The sequence below is a fragment of the Oncorhynchus mykiss genome, chromosome 14 (genome assembly GCF_013265735.2).
Source record: "Oncorhynchus mykiss isolate Arlee chromosome 14, USDA_OmykA_1.1, whole genome shotgun sequence".
NCBI lineage: Eukaryota > Metazoa > Chordata > Actinopteri > Salmoniformes > Salmonidae > Oncorhynchus > Oncorhynchus mykiss.
This window is the reverse complement of record NC_048578.1, coordinates 34438444-34458199: the sequence shown is the minus strand read 5'-3', so window position 1 is coordinate 34458199 and position 19756 is coordinate 34438444. Positions and strand designations below refer to the sequence as shown.

The 19756-nt window shown below is 47.6% G+C and overlaps 1 protein-coding gene and 1 long non-coding RNA gene across 3 annotated transcripts in view; one reads left to right on the top strand and one right to left on the bottom strand.

Moving 5' to 3' along the window:
* The window catches only part of LOC110489165 (gamma-aminobutyric acid receptor subunit beta-2), an 87864-nt gene that overhangs the window by 25893 nt on the left and 42215 nt on the right, over nucleotides 1-19756 (bottom strand). For both annotated transcript variants that reach the window (XM_021561774.2, XM_036943378.1), the window contains exon 5: nucleotides 5347-5429. In XM_021561774.2, coding sequence (XP_021417449.2) covers nucleotides 5347-5429 — 83 coding nt within the window. The remainder of the gene's footprint in view (nucleotides 1-5346; nucleotides 5430-19756) is intronic.
* LOC118938726 lies at nucleotides 15243-15860 on the top strand. The gene is made up of 3 exons (XR_005035988.1): nucleotides 15243-15363; nucleotides 15448-15651; nucleotides 15808-15860. It is a non-coding gene; the product is annotated as an uncharacterized LOC118938726 (long non-coding RNA).

Below are 19756 nucleotides of genomic sequence, written 5' to 3'. Positions count from 1 at the left end.
ATCACATTGTTAAACAGCCACCACTAACATTGAGTGGCTGCTGCCATACATGTAAAAAATGTATCACTTGCCCCTTTAAATCCTAGTCATATTATGGAGGGTGGGGTAGATGAGGCTGGGCCTAGTCAGGTTATGGATGGTGGTGTAGATGAGGCTGGGTCTAGTCAGGTTATGGATGGTGGGGTAGATGAGGCTGGGCCTAGTCAGGTTATGGATGGTGGTGTAGATGAGGCTGGGTCTAGTCATACTATGGAGGGTGGTGTAGATGAGGCTGGGCCTAGTCAGGTTATGGATGGTGGTATAGATGAGGCTGGGCCTAGTCAGGTTATGGATGGTGGTGTAGATGAGGCTGGGCCTAGTCATACTATGGAGGGTGGTGTAGATGAGGCTGGGTCTAGTCAGGTTATGCTAGTGGATGAGGAGAGTATAGTGGGGAAGTGTAAGAGACTCAAGGGGGAGGAGGAGGGTGTCAAGCGGAAAAGGAAAACGTGGGAGAAGAAAGGAGGGTGGAGGCTGGGGTGGGCAAAGGCACCATGGAACCTTTGCCTTGTGCTGGGGGGAGGAAGGGCAGGTGGTCAGGATGGGAGATGGAGATGAGGAAGAAAGTGAGTCTGAGGAAGAGGATAATGAGGAGGGTTTTTTTCAGACTCCTCTTCAATGGGTCCGGAGCTGACAGCCAGTCAAGCAGAGGGGTCAAAGTACACATTGAGGGAACTGACAAGGTTCCTGAATGAGACCAAGAGGAAAAAAGTTCATCTTGAGGATTTTTTTTCTGATCTGAGAAAGTTTGTAAGATCAGTACAACATGCTATGAAAAATTAGGGGCTTAGTGTCCTCTCACCCAGGAAACGGTTTAGATTGAGGAAGTGGATAACAACAGTGAGTAAGGGTCTACCTTCAGACACTATTTAGATGTATTTTCTTTCTGGCACTGTGGCTTTTTGAGCTTTACTATTGGTCTCTTTCTTTGCTGGCTTTTCTCCCATTTCTTATGGAGACTCTGGGTAGGCTCGCTTAATATAAATGGCGCCAGAGATGAGGGGAAGAGGAGTGTGTTGGGTGAATAAAAAAAAAGTACAGGTGTTGTTTCTGCAGGATACAGCATAGTGATGTGGTGAATGATGTCGATTGGGGGCTCTGGTGGAAAGGGGCAGGTGTGTTGAGCCATGGGACAAATGTTAGTGCAGGGGAGCCTGGGGCTGTCTGTCAAACGTTGCTCCTCGAAGGAGGTGTGTAGGGATAGGCTGCTTGTTGTCAAAGCAGAAATTACCAACATGGGTTTTGTCTTTATAAATGTGTATGCACCTAACACAGGGAGAGAGAGAGGGGTTCTATTTGGGAGTCTTAGACAGGAACTCTAACAGGTAGCGCCTGAGGAGACGCTGGTGGTCGGCGGGGACTGGAACTGTGCAATGTATTTTACGAAAGACAGAAATGGGGAATATCCTCATTCAGTGTCAGTGGGAGTGTTAAGGGACATCATTAATCAGTTTGACCTAGTGGATGTTTGGAGAATTAAACATCCCAACACAAGACAGTAATAATGGGTGAAGGTTTTTGGGGCTAGGGTGAGTGCAGCCCAACTTGATAGTTTTTACGTGTCCAGGAATCAGAGCAATAGGCTGTTGGAAACTACCATTCTCCCGGTGGTGTTTTTGGAACACCACATAACCATGGCTCTGCTGTCTATTTCACCAGGACTCCGGCAGGCATCCTATTGGAAGTTCAATGTAAAGCTCTTACAAGATGTCACTTCTTGCTCAGGTTTCCAGACCTTTTGGGGAAGGTGGGGGCAGCGAAGAGAGAAGTATGAGTCTGAGTCAATGGTGGGATGTGGGGAAAGTCCAAATTCGACTTTTCTGTCAACAGTATACAGCTCTCTCATCCTCAGAGGCTAGGAGAGTATTGGGGGAACTAGAGCATAGTATTAGTGAGATGGAGGTAGAGATGGTGGGGCAAGGGAATGTAGGTCTCCAGGCTAATTTAGCTGAATTACATAGGGACCTGGGCAGTTTTTTCCAGGTTAAAGCAAAGAGAGTACTTGTAAGAGCTAGGTTCTCCATGCGCAAGGAGATGGATGCTCTCAGCTCCTTCTTATTTGGTTTGGAAAGACAGAGCGGTGAAGCCAAGTGTATGCATTGTCTACGGCTGTCTGATGGGCGGGTGACCTCTGTGGTGGGGAGATGCGGGAGCAAACTGTGGAGTTTTATACTGAGTTGTATAGGGCAGAACTGTGTGATCCTATGTGTGCTCAGGTCTTGTTCGCAGAACTCCCTAAGTTCTCTGAAATTGACATTCCTCTGTTGTCCATTGAACTGGCAGAGGCCGTAACCCAGATGTCCCCTAGTCGTGCACCAGGAGTCGATGGGCTCCCAGTGGAGTTTTATAAAGAATTCTGGGGGATAATTGGACTAGACTTATTTTGTGTGTTGCGTGAATGCGTCGGGGTAGGAGAGTTGCCGATGAGTTGCCATCGGGCGGCTCTGACTCTCCTGCCCAAAAAAGGGGACTTGTGTGAACTTAAGAACTGGAGGCCTGTGGCATTGCTCTGTGCGGACTACAATACATTTTCAAGGTCCTCTATAACAGACTGAAGTACCATCTGGACTCGATTGTACATAAGGACCAAACATATTGTGTACCGGGACGCCCATTCATGGACAACTTGTTCTTCATCAGGGACATGTTGGACTTGTCGAGAGGTTCTAATGTGAACTTTGGACTGGTCTCTTTAGATCAAGAGAAGGCATTTAATAGCGTGGACCATGATTATCTGTTTAATGTGATGTCTGTGTTTGGAGGAAAGGTTTTTGACCTGCGTGAAGATGTTGTATGCTGGGGCGTCATGTATGGTCAAGCTTGGTGGGGGGCTCACTCAGTAGGCCAGTCTGGGTGAGACGGGGCTTTAGACAAGGATGCCCTCTATCGAGGTAGTTATCTACATTAGCCATAGAACCTTTTTTGGGGCCTGTTACGCAGGAGATTGCAGGGAGTGTGCTGGACAGGTATGGTTGTGTTGACAGGCATAGCCGTGTCAGCAGGTATAGCCGTGTCAGCGTGTGCAGATGATGTTTCTGAGATGGTCAGGGATGGTAAGGATATGCAGGCACAGAGACTAGTCTGAAGGTGTACGAGGGAGCTTCATCAGCTAAGGTAAACTGGGGCAAGAGCAAAGCTCTGTTATGTGGGGCATGGAGGGATAGGGCCCCTCCTCTGCTTCCAGGGGGCTTGCAGTGGGGTTGTGTAGGGCTTAAAATGTTGGGGGTGTATCTGGGCTCAGAGAGGTGGGTCAGGAAGAACTGGGAGGGGCTGTTACAGGCAGTGGTGTCAAGACTGGCCAGGTGGAGTTGGCTCCTGTCCCAAGTGTCATATAGAGGGAGGGTGCTGATAATAAACAACCTGGTGGCATCTTCCCTGTGGCATAAACTGGTTGTCCTCAACCCCCCCACTCGCAGACCTGCAACGCAAGCTGGTGGACTTTTTCTGGTCGGGCCATCACTGGCTGGACCCTCCACGAAGGAGCACAGGGCCTGGTGGAACTGGAGAGCAGGGTGGCTGCTTTCCGACTAAAGACGGTGCAGAGACTGCTGTACTATACTGATGTTGGCTGGAGGGAACCAGCATGCACACTGCTGAGGAGAGCTGGCGGATTAGGGTTGGACCGGCAGCTGTTCCTCGTGAAGCTGTAGAGGCTGAGTACAGCAGGTCGCTCTGATTTTTACTCTGCAGTGCTGAGGGCCTGGCAGCTGCTAAGTCCCATATGAGAAGGGGGTGTGGAGCCTGGGCTGTGGGTGTGGGAGGAGCCTATCTTCCACAACCCAGCCATCCCTTTGAGATCGGTTCAATCGGCCACCCTGCAGAGGCAACTTATGGCAGTGAGTTTACTAAGGCTGGGTGACCAGCGACTGCTGGGAGAGGAGGGGTGGAAAACCCCGGAAGTCCTGGCACAACAAACAGGAATATTGTCTCTTAGGCTGCTGGAGAGATTCCTGGAGGAGGTCCAGGAGGCACTGTCTGAGCCGGTAAGGGGGGTGTTTGAGCGGCCAAAGGGGGAGGGGCCACCAATGTTTCTGCCATTGCAGCTGACGGCAGAGACTGGGGACTGGCAAGGGGGTCTGGAGGACTTGTTAGATTTTAACACTCTGAGCCTGGGGGAGTTTGAAGTGGTGGGAGGTAAAGCCCTCTACAACCTCTGCATTAAGGTGAGGAACATTAGGAGCCTGGGGGAGTTTGAGGATGTGGGAGTTAAAGCCCTCTACAACCTCTGCATTAAGGTGAGGAACATTAGGAGTCTGGGGGAGTTTGAGGATGTGAGAGGTAAAGCCCTCTACAACCTCTGTGTTAAGGTGAGGAACATTAGGAGCCTAACAGGAGTGAAGGCACATCAGTGGCAGGGGATATGTGGGGCGGAGAGTATGGTGGGTTTTAGATGGAGGTCAGGGGACCTCCAGTGGAGGGTTCTACATGGAGCCTGGCCACTAACAGCTGGTTGGCACAGGTTGAACCGAGAGTCGGGCAGGGGGGTCCTTTCTGTGTTATGAGAGAAACTGTGATTCATGTGTATTCTGTGTGCACCAGGTTAATGCCATTAATGCCTCTGTTGGAATGTCTGTGCGAGAGGTTGGGGATGGTTTTTACTGTTGGGATGTTTTATAATGGGTATAGGTATTCAAATAAGGAAAAGGCCAAATGTGTTTTGTTGAATTTTCTGTTTGCTCAGACAAAGTTGGCTATTTGGCTAACGAGGAGGAACAGGGTCAAAGGTGGGGGGATAACAGACTCTTTACTATTATTTAATGGGATGGTCTCTGCGCACCTTTGGGTAGAATTTGAGTTCTATAGAATGATAAAAAGTGTGGAGATGTTTCAGGAGATATGGTGTGTTGGGGGGGCTGTCTGTATAGATGGGGAAGATGTTTTGGATATACGGTTGTAGAAATGGCGAGGTTTTGGTTATTGTGATGTGTGATGTTGTTTTGTATCGTGTGGTAGAGGGAAAGGTGAGTATGGTACATGTATACAGTACAGGATATATTTTGGTGTTTTTTAAGGGGGGTGGTGAGGTTTTAATGAAATGAGAATGTCTCTCTCTCTCTCTCTCTCTCTCTCTCTGTGCTGCATTATGTATACATTATACTGTATATTTGAGTATGTCCCATGTTAATTTCCTGTTCGGCATACATGTTTGGCATGACAACGAGTTGTCTAATGCTTACAAAAGGTCAAAGAAATGAATCTCCTACTAATTCTATTTCTATGATAGAAGGGTTCTATATAGATTGGTCCGGGTGTGACGTCTCCACGGAAGGGGAGTGTTCTGCAACCAGGGGTGAAGGTGGTACTCACAGCTCTCGATCTCCAGTGTGCAGTTCTGTTCATCCAGAGGATACCGCCTCAGATCCATCATACAGGCTGCTGTGGTTGTGATCCTACACACACACACACACACACACACACACACACACACACACACACACACACACACACACACACACACACACACACACACAGGAATATAATGTTAGACTTTAACAGCTTTAAAAAAAACTAATTTTAATCCATATTCTACCAGGTAAATTGACTGAGAACACATTCCCATTCACAGCAACGACCTGGGGAATAGTTACAGGGGAGGGGGGAATGAGCCAATGAGCGGTTGCCATACCAGGCGGTGATGCAGCCAGTGCTCTCGATGGTGCTTCTGTATAACCTTTTGAGGTTCTGGGGACCCATGCCAAATCTTTTCAGTCTCCTGGGGAGGAAAGGTTTTGTCGTGCCCTCTTCACGACTGTCTTGGTGTGTTTTGAAAATTATAGTTTGTTGGTGATGTGGACACCAAGGAACTTGAAACTCTCGACCCGCTCCACTACAGCCCCGTTGATGTTAATGGGGGCCTGTTTGGCCCGCCTTTTCCTATAGTCCACGATCAGCTCCTTTGTCTTGATCACATTGAGGGAGAGGTTGTTATTCTGGCACCACACTGCCAGTTCTCTGACCTCCTCCCTATAGGCTGCCTCATCGTTGTCGGTGATCAGGCCTACCACTGTTGTGTCGTCAGCAAACTTAATGATGGTGTTGGAGTCGTGGGTGAACAGGGAGTACAGGAGGGGATTAAGTACACACACCTGAGGGGCCCCAGTGTAGAGGATCAGTGTGGCAGACGTGTTGTTACCTACCCTGACCACTTGGGGGCGGCCAGTCAGGAAGTCCAGGATCCAGTTGCAGTGGGAGGTGTTCAGTCCCAGGTTCTTTAGCTTAGTGATGAGCTTCATGGGCACTATGGTGTTGAACGCTGAGCTGTAGTCAATGAATAGCATTCTCACATAGCTGTTCCTTTTGTCCAGGTGGGAAAGGGCAGTGGATCTGTTGGGGCGGTATGCGAATTGGAGTGGGTTTAGGGTATCCAGGAGGATGCTGTTGATGTGAGCCATGACCAGCCTTTCAAAGCACTTCCTGGCTACCGACGCCAGTGCTACAGGGCGGTAATAATTTAGGCAGGTTACCTTCGCTTCCTTGGTAGGCACAAGGACTATGGTGGTCTGCTTGAAACCGTTATTATAGACTCAGTAGGTTGAAAATGTTGGTGAAGACACTTGCCAGTTGGTCCGTGCATGCTTTGAGTACGCGTCCTGGTAATCCATCTGGCCCCTCACATCGGCTACCGAGAACGTTATCACACAGTCATCCAGAACAGCCGGGGCTCTCGTGCATGCTTCAGTGTTGCTTGCCTCGAAGCGAGCATAAAAGGCATTTAGCTCGTCTGGTAGGCTCACGTCACTGGGCAGCTCGTGTCTAGATTTCCCTTTGTAGTCCGTAATAGTTTTCAAGCCCTGCCACATCCGACGAATATCAGAGCCGGTGTAGTAGGATTCAATCTTAATCCTGTATTGATGCTTTGCTTGTTTGATGGTTCGTCTGAGGGCATAGCGGGATTTCTTATAAGCATCCGGATTAGTGTCCCGGTCCTTGAAAGCGGCAGCTCTAGCCTTTAGCTCAATGCGGATGTTGCCTGTAATCCATGGCTTCTGGTTGGGATATGTACGTACGGTCACTGTGGGGATGACGTCATTGATGCACTTATTGATGAAGCCGACCACTGAGGTGGTATACTCCTGAATGCAATTGGATGAATCCCGTAACATATTCCAGTCTGTGCTAGCAAAACAGTCCTGTAGTGTAGCAGCCGCGTCATCTGACCACTTCCGTATTGAGCGCATCACTGGTACTTCCTGCTTTAATATTTGCTTGTAAGCATGAATCAGGAGGATAGAATTATGGTCAGATTTGCTCAATGGAGGGCGGGTGTGTGTGTGTCACATGCAGCTGGTGATTCTGTCCAGTAAAAGATAGACTACACTACTCTCATAGTCTTCATGGAAGAACAACATAGTGATTGATATCAAATATGATAGGATCAGGAAGACCCTTTGGCAAGTAATCATTTCCAAATGAACAATGGTTGAGTAGAGATCAATGATTTGTAGAATCAAAAAAATCATTATAACGTTGTTTGTGACGTTATGGCCAGGTTGTATACTGGTTGTCATTAAGACGTTATGGTCATGTTGTATACTGGTTGTCATTAAGACGTTATGGTCATGTTGTATACTGGTTGTCATTAAGACGTTATGGCCAGGTTGTATACTGGTTGTCATTAAGACGTTATGGTCATGTTGTATACTGGTTGTCATTAAGACGTTATGGCCAGGTTGTATACTGGTTGTCATTATGACGTTTGTGACGTTATGGTCAGATTGTATATTGGTTGTAAAATAACTTTATTTTGTACATACTTGTAGTGACCTGAAATAGCTGGTTGTAACCTAAATCTGACAACAAATGATTGTTTTCCATTCCACCATAAGTACGAACTGATCTAGAAGAGTGGACATGTGTTTCATAATTAAACAGCACAAGTTCGTTTGAAATATTTGCAAAAAATACCCAGGCACTGCTCAGGTCCCTTGGGTCTCACTGAAGACAAGTTTGGGGAATTACATTTTTCAGAGACATAGAAACATTCAACATTCTCCCTGCCTTCCTGCCTCCCTGCCTCCCTCCCTGCCTCCTCCCTGCCTCCCTCTCTGCCTCCCTCCCTTCCCTCCCTCCATTGTTATCTATTATGTAACAAGCCAGTTAGCAGGGAGGCAGGGAGAGAGGTAGTAAGGCAGGGAGAGAGGCAGGAAGGCAGGGAGAGAGGCAGGGAAGGAGGGAGGGAGGGAGGGAGGGAGGGAGGGAGGGAGGGAGGGAGGGAGGGAGGGAGGGAGGGAGGCAGGGAGGAAGGCAGAGTGAGAGAGAGAGGAAGGAACCAAAGTGCCCCGGAGTATTATCAGAGGAGTCCTATGGATGGATGTCCTAGTTTACCCCTCTCTCTGCCTGCCGTGGCTATCACTAACTCACCATGCTATGCCTGGTACTTGCCAAAGGGTCCACCCAGCCCTTCAGCCACCCAGCCCTTCAGCCACCCAGCCCTTCAGCCACCCAGCCCTTCAGCCACACAGCCCTCCAGCCCTTCAGCCACCCAGCCACACAGCCCTCCAGCCACCCAGCCCTTAAGCCACACAGCCCTTCAGCCACCCAGCCCTTCAGCCACCCAGCCCTTCAGCCACCCAGCCCTTCAGCCACCCAGCCCTTCAGCCACCCAGCCACACAGCCACCCAGCCCTTCAGCCACACAGCCACACAGCCCTTCAACCACCCAGCCCTTCAGCCACCCAGCCACCCAGCCCTTCAGCCACCCAGCTCTTCAGCCACCCAGCCCTTCAGCCACCCAGCCACACAGCCACACAGCCCTTCAGCCACCCAGCCACACAGCCCTTCAACCACCCAGCTCTTCAGCCACCCAGCCCTTCAGCCACCCAGCCCTTCAGCCACACAGCCCTTCAGCCACACAGCCCTTCAGCCACCCAGCCACACAGCCATATAGCCACCCAGCCAGCCCTTCAACCACACAGCCACACAGCCACCCACCCAGTAAGCCAGCTAGACATTGCCACACTCACTGGGTACATCCTAAATGGCACCATATTCCCTACATAGTGCACTGATTTTAACCAGAGTACTTTTGACTAGAACCATAGAGCTCTGGTCAAAAGTAGTGCACTACATACAAGATAGGGTGTCAGTCAGTCATCCAACACTTCACCACTCAATCATCACACTATTCTCAGGATCAGGAAGGAAGCTCCTGGGACATGTAAAATTAGGCCAAGATGGCAGGGTTAAGAATAACATGCTATTTATAGGCTGCTCCTACATCATCAGTAGCAGCAGAAGTCTACAAGCTTTTGTCTGAGTTTAAAGAAGGACCAGCCAACAACCGGTGTTTTTCAGGATCCTTTAGTTATGGCGCTGCTGTATGTGTGTGTGTGTGTGTGTGTTGCCTGGCAGCGTGTCATATGTGTTACTGCCTAGAGTGTTTCAACAAAACTTGTCAGGATGCTGTAGCTAGATGACCAGAAGGAGGGGGAACAGAGTATGGATGCTGTAGGTCTGTAGCTAGATGACCAGAAGGAGGGGAAACAGAGTATGGATGCTGTAGATCTGTAGCTAGGTGACCAGAAGGAGGGGGAACAGAGTATGGATGCTGTAGATCTGTAGCTAGGTGACCAGAAGGAGGGGGAACAGAGTATGGATGCTGTAGATATGTAGCTAGGTGACCAGAAGGAGGGGAAACAGAGTATGGATGCTGTAGCTCTGTAGCTAGGTGACCAGAAGGAGGGGGAACAGAGTATGGATGCTGTAGATCTGTAGCTAGGTGACCAGAAGGAGGGGAAACAGAGTATGGATGCTGTAGCTCTGTAGCTAGGTGACCAGAAGGAGGGGAAACAGAGTATGGGGATGCTGTAGATCTGTAGCTAGGTGACCAGAAGGAGGGGAAACAGAGTATGGATGCTGTAGATCTGTAGCTAGGTGACCAGAAGGAGGGGAAACAGAGTATGGATGCTGTAGCTCTGTAGCTAGGTGACCAGAAGGAGGGGAAACAGAGTATGGATGCTGTAGCTCTGTAGCTAGGTGACCAGAAGGAGGGGAAACAGAGTATGGATGCTGTAGCTCTGTAGCTAGGTGACCAGAAGGAGGGGGAACAGAATATGGATACTGTAGATCTGTAGCTAGGTGACCAGAAGGAGGGGAAACAGAGTATGGATACTGTAGCTCTGTAGCTAGGTGACCAGAAGGAGGGGAAACAGAGTATGGATGCTGTAGCTCTGTAGCTAGGTGACCAGAAGGAGGGGAAACAGAGTATGGATGCTGTAGATCTGTAGCTAGGTGACCAGAAGGAGGGGAAACAGAGTATGGATGCTGTAGATCTGTAGCTAGGTGACCAGAAGGAGGGGAAACATAGTATGGATGCTGTAGATCTGTAGCTAGGTGACCAGAAGGAGGGGAAACAGAGTATGGATGCTGTAGATCTGTAGCTAGGTGACCAGAAGGAGGGGGAACAGAGTATAGATGCTGTAGCTCTGTAGCTAGGTGACCAGAAGGAGGGGGAACAGATTATGGATGCTGTAGCTCTGTAGCTAGGTGACCAGAAGGAGGGGGAACAGAGTATGGATGCTGTAGCTCTGTAGCTAGGTGACCAGAAGGAGGGGGAACAGAGTATGGATACTGTAGCTCTGTAGCTAGGTGACCAGAAGGAGGGGAACAGAGTATGGATGCTGTAGATCTGTAGCTAGGTGACCAGAAGGAGGGGGAACAGAGTATTGATGCTGTAGCTCTGTAGCTAGGTGACCAGAAGGAGGGGGAACAGAGTATGGATACTGTAGCTCTGTAGCTAGGTGACCAGAAGGAGGGGAACAGAGTATGGATGCTGTAGATCTGTAGCTAGGTGACCAGAAGGAGGGGGAACAGAGTATGGATGCTGTAGCTCTGTAGCTAGGTGACCAGAAGGAGGGGGAACAGAGTATGGATGCTGTAGATCTGTAGCTAGGTGACCAGAAGGAGGGGAACAGAGTATGGATGCTGTAGATCTGTAGCTAGGTGACCAGAAGGAGGGGGAACAGAGTATTGATGCTGTAGCTCTGTAGCTAGGTGACCAGAAGGAGGGGGAACAGAGTATGGATACTGTAGCTCTGTAGCTAGGTGACCAGAAGGAGGGGAACAGAGTATGGATGCTGTAGATCTGTAGCTAGGTGACCAGAAGGAGGGGAACAGAGTATGGATGCTGTAGCTAGGTGACCAGAAGGAGGGGGAACAGAGTATGGATGCTGTAGCTCTGTAGCTAGGTGACCAGAAGGAGGGGGAACAGAGTATGGATGCTGTAGCTCTGTAGCTAGGTGACCAGAAGGAGGGGAACAGAGTATGGATGCTGTAGATCTGTAGCTAGGTGACCAGAAGGAGGGGGAACAGAGTATGGATGCTGTAGCTCTGTAGCTAGGTGACCAGAAGGAGGGGAAACATAGTATGGATGCTGTAGATCTGTAGCTAGGTGACCGGAAGGAGGGGGAACAGAGTATGGATGCTGTAGCTCTGTAGCTAGGTGACCAGAAGGAGGGGAACAGAGTATGGATGCTGTAGCTAGGTGACCAGAAGGAGGGGGAACAGAGTATGGATGCTGTAGCTCTGTAGCTAGGTGACCAGAAGGAGGGGAAACATAGTATGGATGCTGTAGATCTGTAGCTAGGTGACCAGAAGGAGGGGGAACAGAGTATTGATGCTGTAGCTCTGTAGCTAGGTGACCAGAAGGAGGGGGAACAGAGTATGGATACTGTAGCTCTGTAGCTAGGTGACCAGAAGGAGGGGAACAGAGTATGGATGCTGTAGATCTGTAGCTAGGTGACCAGAAGGAGGGGAACAGAGTATGGATGCTGTAGCTAGGTGACCAGAAGGAGGGGGAACAGAGTATGGATGCTGTAGCTCTGTAGCTAGGTGACCAGAAGGAGGGGGAACAGAGTATGGATGCTGTAGCTCTGTAGCTAGGTGACCAGAAGGAGGGGAACAGAGTATGGATGCTGTAGATCTGTAGCTAGGTGACCAGAAGGAGGGGGAACAGAGTATGGATGCTGTAGCTCTGTAGCTAGGTGACCAGAAGGAGGGGAAACATAGTATGGATGCTGTAGATCTGTAGCTAGGTGACCGGAAGGAGGGGGAACAGAGTATGGATGCTGTAGCTCTGTAGCTAGGTGACCAGAAGGAGGGGAACAGAGTATGGATGCTGTAGCTAGGTGACCAGAAGGAGGGGGAACAGAGTATGGATGCTGTAGCTCTGTAGCTAGGTGACCAGAAGGAGGGGGAACAGAGTATGGATGCTGTAGCTCTGTAGCTAGGTGACCAGAAGGAGGGGAACAGAGTATGGATGCTGTAGATCTGTAGCTAGGTGACCAGAAGGAGGGGGAACAGAGTATGGATGCTGTAGCTCTGTAGCTAGGTGACCAGAAGGAGGGGAAACATAGTATGGATGCTGTAGATCTGTAGCTAGGTGACCGGAAGGAGGGGGAACAGAGTATGGATGCTGTAGCTCTGTAGCTAGGTGACCAGAAGGAGGGGGAACAGAGTATGGATGCTGTAGATCTGTAGCTAGGTGACCAGAAGGAGGGGAACAGAGTATGGATGCTGTAGATCTGTAGCTAGGTGACCAGAAGGAGGGGGAACAGAGTATTGATGCTGTAGCTCTGTAGCTAGGTGACCAGAAGGAGGGGGAACAGAGTATGGATACTGTAGCTCTGTAGCTAGGTGACCAGAAGGAGGGGAACAGAGTATGGATGCTGTAGATCTGTAGCTAGGTGACCAGAAGGAGGGGAACAGAGTATGGATGCTGTAGCTAGGTGACCAGAAGGAGGGGGAACAGAGTATGGATGCTGTAGCTCTGTAGCTAGGTGACCAGAAGGAGGGGGAACAGAGTATGGATGCTGTAGCTCTGTAGCTAGGTGACCAGAAGGAGGGGAACAGAGTATGGATGCTGTAGATCTGTAGCTAGGTGACCAGAAGGAGGGGGAACAGAGTATGGATGCTGTAGCTCTGTAGCTAGGTGACCAGAAGGAGGGGAAACATAGTATGGATGCTGTAGATCTGTAGCTAGGTGACCGGAAGGAGGGGGAACAGAGTATGGATGCTGTAGCTCTGTAGCTAGGTGACCAGAAGGAGGGGGAACAGAGTATGGATGCTGTAGATCTGTAGCTAGGTGACCAGAAGGAGGGGAACAGAGTATGGATGCTGTAGCTCTGTAGCTAGGTGACCAGAAGGAGGGGAACAGAGTATGGATGCTGTAGCTCTGTAGCTAGGTGACCAGAAGGAGGGGGAACAGAGTATGGATGCTGTAGCTCTGTAGCTAGGTGACCAGAAGGAAGGGAAACAGAGTATGGATACTGTAGCTCTGTAGCTAGGTGACCAGAAGGAGGGGGAACAGAGTATGGATGCTGTAGATCTGTAGCTAGGTGACCAGAAGGAGGGGAACAGAGTATGGATGCTGTAGCTCTGTAGCTAGGTGACCAGAAGGAGGGGAACAGAGTATAGATGCTGTAGCTAGGTGACCAGAAGGAGGGGGAACAGAGTATGGATGCTGTAGCTCTGTAGCTAGGTGACCAGAAGGAGGGGGAACAGAGTATGGATGCTGTAGATCTGTAGCTAGGTGACCAGAAGGAGGGGAACAGAGTATGGATGCTGTAGATCTGTAGCTAGGTGACCAGAAGGAGGGGAACAGAGTATAGATGCTGTAGCTCTGTAGCTAGGTGACCAGAAGGAGGGGAACAGAGTATGGATGCTGTAGCTCTGTAGCTAGGTGACCAGAAGGAGGGGAACAGAGTATGGATGCTGTAGCTCTGTAGCTAGGTGACCAGAAGGAGGGGGAACAGAGTATAGATGCTGTAGCTAGGTGACCATCTCTCTCTTTCTCTCCTTCTCATCTGTCATGCCTACTCAGAGAGAGAGACTTTTTTAATGAAACTGTTCTGTTCATATATCGACAGGAACAAGTAAGGTTATTTTTATCCATCTCTCACTATCATGATTTCTATTGAACTGGGCAGCCCATCTCTCCTGCTACTGACAAAAGACCAGGGCTGAATGTCTCCATAGCACAGAGATACATCCTGTCCTTTCACAAAAAGAGCTAGAATACACTACGAGAAAATTGCAGTGACTCTTATATGGTTTTCAACAACAGTGAATAAATGTGGCCCTTAATATGCCCATTGACATCTTAAAAATAAATGTATGATATGCAGTGGCCAGTATCTTAACTGGTAACAACTATATGTCTGTGTGTCTTACAGTCTGTAGTAGAATGTGTTACTGAAGACTGTCTCCCGTAGGCTAGCCATCTTCTACACACACACACACACACACACACACACACACACACACACACACACACACACACACACACACACACACACACACACACACACACACACACACACACACACACACACACACACACACACACACACATCCTCCCTGCTGTTCTAACCAGCCTGTTCTACCAGCCGTCTCTACAGCACATCTACAGGTACACACACACACACTCACACTCACACACTGCTCTGAGCATTCTGGCAGCTGGTCCTGCTGACTGGGTGTCTGGACTTACTAACATCAAATAACAGACTGACTGAGAAAGAGAGGGGAGGAGGGTAGTGGAGGGACGAGGAAAGGATGAGAGGGGAGGGAGGAGAGGAAGGGAGTAAGGAGAGGAGGGGAGGGAATACGAGAGGAGGGGAGGGATGAGTAGAGAAGACAAGGGGAGGAGAGGAGGGTAGTAGAGGGAAGACGAGAGGAGAGGAGGGGAGGGAGGAGAGGAAGCGAGGGAAGACACGAGGAGGGGAGGGGTGGAGGGGAGAGGAGACGAGACGATGAGATGAGAGGGGAAGAGAGGAGGGGAGTGGAGAGGAAAGGAGGGATAGGGAAGGAGGGTTGAGGAGAGGAGTGGAGATGGAAGGAGGGATAGGGAAGGAGGGTTGAGGAAAGGAGTGGAGATGGAAGGAGGGATAGGGAAGGAGGGTTGAGGAGAGGAGTGGAGAGGAAAGGAGGGATAGGGAAGGAGGGTTGAGGAGAGGAGTGGAGAGGAAAGGAGGGATAGGGAAGGAGGAACCTATATATGGAACTGTAACTGGAGGTGTTCTAAACTCTTCTCCTATAACTGTAACTGGAGGTGTTCTAAACTCTTCTCCTATATATGGAACTGTAACTGGAGGTGTTCTATACTCTTCTCCTATAACTGGAACTGGAGGTGTTCTAAACTCTTCTCCTATATATGGAACTGTAACTGGAGGTGTTCTAAACTCTTCTCCTATATATGGAACTGTAACTGTAGGTGTTCTAAACTCTTCTCCTATATATGGAACTGTAACTGGAGGTGTTCTAAACTCTTCTCCTATAACTGTAACTGGAGGTGTTCTAAACTCTTCTCCTATAACTGGAACTGGAGGTGTTCTAAACTCTTCTCCTATATATGGAACTGTAACTGGAGGTGTTCTATACTCTTCTCCTATATATGGAACTGTAACTGGAGGTGTTCTAAACTCTTCTCCTATATATGGAACTGTAACTGGAGGTGTTCTAAACTCTTCTCCTATATATGGAACTGTAACTGGAGGTGTTCTAAACTCTTCTCCTATATATGGAACTGTAACTGGAGGTGTTCTAAACTCTTCTTCTATAACTGGAACTGGAGGTGTTCTAAACTCTTCTCCTATATATGTAACTGTAACTGGAGGTGTTCTAAACTCTTCTCCTATACATGGAACTGTAACTGGAGGAGTTCTAAACTCTTCTCCTATATATGGAACTGTAACTGGAGGTGTTCTAAACTCTTCTCCTATAACTGTAACTGGAGGTGTTCTAAACTCTTCTCTTAAAACTGTAACTGGAGGTGTTCTAAACTCTTCTCCTATATATGGAACTGTAACTGGAGGTGTTCTAAACTCTTCTCCTATATATGGAACTGCAACTGGAGGTGTTCTAAACTCTTCTCCTATATCTGTAACTGGAGGTGTTCTAAACTCTTCTCTTAAAACTGTAACTGGAGGTGTTCTAAACTCTTCTCCTATATATGTAACTGTAACTGGAGGTGTTCTAAACTCTTCTCCTATATATGTAACTGTAACTGGAGGTGTTCTAAACTCTTCTCCTATATATGGAACTGTAACTGGAGGTGTTCTAAACTCTTCTCCTATATATGTAACTGTAACTGGAGATGTTCTAAACTCTTCTCCTATAACTGGAACTGGAGGTGTTCTAAACTCTTCTCCTATATCTGGAACTGGAGATGTTCTAAACTCTTCTCCTATATCTGTAACTGGAGGTGTTCTAAACTCTTCTCCTATATATGTAACTGTAACTGGAGGTGTTCTAAACTCTTCTCCTATATATGGAACTGTAACTGGAGGTGTTCTAAACTCTTCTCCTATATATGGAACTGTAACTGGAGGTGTTCTAAACTCTTCTCCTATATATGTAACTGTAACTGGAGATGTTCTAAACTCTTCTCCTATATCTGGAACTGGAGATGTTCTAAACTCTTCTCCTATATCTGTAACTGGAGGTGTTCTAAACTCTTCTCCTATATATGGAACTGTAACTGGAGGTGTTCTAAACTCTTCTCCTATATATGTAACTGTAACTGGAGGTGTTCTAAACTCTTCTCCTATATATGTAACTGTAACTGGAGATGTTCTAAACTCTTCTCCTGTAACTGTAACTGAAGGTGTTCTAAACTCTTCTCCTATATCTGTAACTGGAGGTGTTCTAAACTCTTCTCCTATATATGGAACTGTAACTGGAGGTGTTCTAAACTCTTCTCCTATACATGGAACTGTAACTGGAGATGTTCTAAACTCTTCTCCTATATCTGGAACTGGAGATGTTCTAAACTCTTCTCCTATAACTGTAACTGTAACTGGAGGTGTTCTAAACTCTTCTCCTATATATGGAACTGTAACTGGAGGTGTTCTAAACTCTTCTCCTATAACTGTAACTGTAACTGGAGGTGTTCGAAACTCTTCTCCTATATCTGGAACTGTAACTGTAGGTGTTCTATACTATTCTCCTATATCTGGAACTGGAGGTGTTCTAAACTCTTCTCCTATATCTGGAACTGTAACTGTAGGTGTTCTATACTATTCTCCTATATCTGGAACTGGAGGTGTTCTAAACTCTTCTCCTATATCTGGAACTGTAACTGTAGGTGTTCTATACTATTCTCCTATATCTGGAACTGGAGGTGTTCTAAACTCTTCTCCTATATCTGGAACTGGAGGTGTTCTAAACTCTTATCCTATATCTGGAACTGTAACTGGAGGTGTTCTATACTATTCTCCTATAACTGTAACTGGAGGTGTTCTAAACTCTTCTCCTATAACTGTAACTGGAGGTGTTCTAAACTCTTCTCCTATAACTGGAACTGGAGGTGTACTAAACCCTTCTCCTATAACTGGAACTGGAGGTGTTCTAAACTCTTCTCCTATAACTGGAACTGTAGGTGTTCAAAACTCTTCTCCTATATCTGGAACTGGAGGTGTTCTAAACTCTACTCCTATATCTGGAATTGAAACTGGAGTTGTTTGCAAGCTAAAATCAAAGCTCTCTGATTCTAGTCTTACGCTCAAACACACTACTGAGACGGTGAACAGTTAGCATTTCCCGTAAGACAACGTGATTCTTAGCCCTCATGCTAACACTAGCTGGGCATGTGCCACCGACAAAGAAGAACAGCCTTAGCTTAGCATCTGCGCATGTGCACTGTGGTTTCTCCTGTTCCAAAAATATTATTTTCCTCACAACAATCGTATCCATGAACTAGTGACTTGTTGGGTTTTAATGAATACAGGTATCTGGTATGAGAAGGTCCATGAAATGATTTCCTAACTTCTTTAATACAAGTCACAGCCCAATCTGAAGTGCACCAGCAACATGGAGGTACGGCTGACTGAGTAGGATCATGAAATTTAAATATAGTCACACACTGTTCCCAAGCTGGTGTGGGACCATTGAAACAGAGAACGGGTAGTGTACTTTCTTTTCATGGTAATAGAACATGTTGTTTGTACTCTGCCACATCTTTTGAAGTTGTTAAATTGAACATGGACTCGTTGTGAATCAGAGCTGACAGCCACGGAATGGAGACTCCTGAGTGAGACTTTGGCCTCTGCACTCCTACCGCCAAATACTCATACTCTGTTTCAATGTTCCCATACAAGCATCAGAACAGTTTGGGACTATTTGTCTTTCTTCTTTATGACAAGGAATGTTCAGATTGGTGTTAGTGTGAAGTGTAGGCCAAGGAGGGGGTAGCTACTACCTAGGAATGTTCAGATTGGTGTTAGTGTGAAGTGTAGGCCAAGGAGGGGGTAGCTACTACCTAGGAATGTTCAGATTGGTGTTAGTGTGAAGTGTAGGCCAAGGAGGGGGTAGCTACTACCTAGGAATGTTCAGATTGGTGTTAGTGTGAAGTGTAGGCCAAGGAGGGGGTAGCTACTACCTAGGAATGTTCAGATTGGTGTTAGTGTGAAGTGTAGGCCAAGGAGGGGGTAGCTACTACCTAGGAATGTTCAGATTGGTGTTAGTGTGAAGTGTAGGCCAAGGAGGGGGTAGCTACTACCTAGGAATGTTCAGATTGGTGTTAGTGTGAAGTGTAGGCCAAGGAGGGGGTAGCTACTACCTAGGAATGTTCAGATTGGTGTTAGTGTGAAGTGTAGGCCAAGGAGGGGGTAGCTACTACCTAGGAATGTTCAGATTGGTGTTAGTGTGAAGTGTAGGCCAAGGAGGGGGTAGCTACTACCTAGGAATGTTCAGATTGGTGTTAGTGTGAAGTGTAGGCCAAGGAGGGGGTAGCTACTACCTAGGAATGTTCATCCCTTTACAGGCAGCACAACAGCACATAAAAGACCGTCCAGTGTGTGTGTATTGTATGTTTGTATTGTTCTTTTACATTATTGATGAACATCTCTTATGAACGGCAATCTTCTCTGCAGCATCAGAGACTGAATATCTGAATCCTAAATGCCACCCTATTCCCTACATAGTACACTATTCTGGTCTAAAGTAGTATACTATATAGGGTTCTATCGGGCCCTAGTTAAAAATAGTGCACTACATAGGGACTAGGGTGGCATTTGGGACACAGACAACGTCACAAAGAGATGTTTTCAGGATGGACAGGACCTCCGCCGTACAATCAAATACATTTCCTCCCTTTGTAGACCTTCTACAGCTCTGTTCCATTATTGATCATAAACTGATCAGTTATTGATATTGACACCATCAAAAGGTAAAGCATCATCAGAGAACGTGAAAGGGTCTAGATTCCTAGGTGGACAGACTAGCTATGAGCCTGTGACATCCTTTACCCTCAATCAAATACATCTACTCTTTCTGTACACTGCTGTTTCATTATTTGATGATAAAACCCCAAAGTAACCAATCCAGACGTTCAGTATAGTATGTAGTGTGTAGACCCAGATGGTCAATAATGAGAAAACGTATCCATACCGAGGTAGATTGAAATTGGTGAGTATTGGTGTCTCTGAGGGGTCTTTGGGCTGGTTTGCTAACTACCTCTCTCAAACAGTCAGAAAATCTGCTGTCTCAGCCACTGCCTGTCACCAAGGGAGTACCCCAAGGCTCGATCCTATGCCCCACGCTCTTCTCAATTTACATCAACAACATAGCTCAGACAGTAGGAAGCTCTCTCATCCAATTATATGCAGATGATACAGTCTTGTACTCAGCTGGCCCCTTCCCATATTTTGTGTTAAATGCTCTACAACAAAGCTTTCTTGGTGTCCAACAAGCTTTCTCTACCCTCAACCTCGTTCTAAACA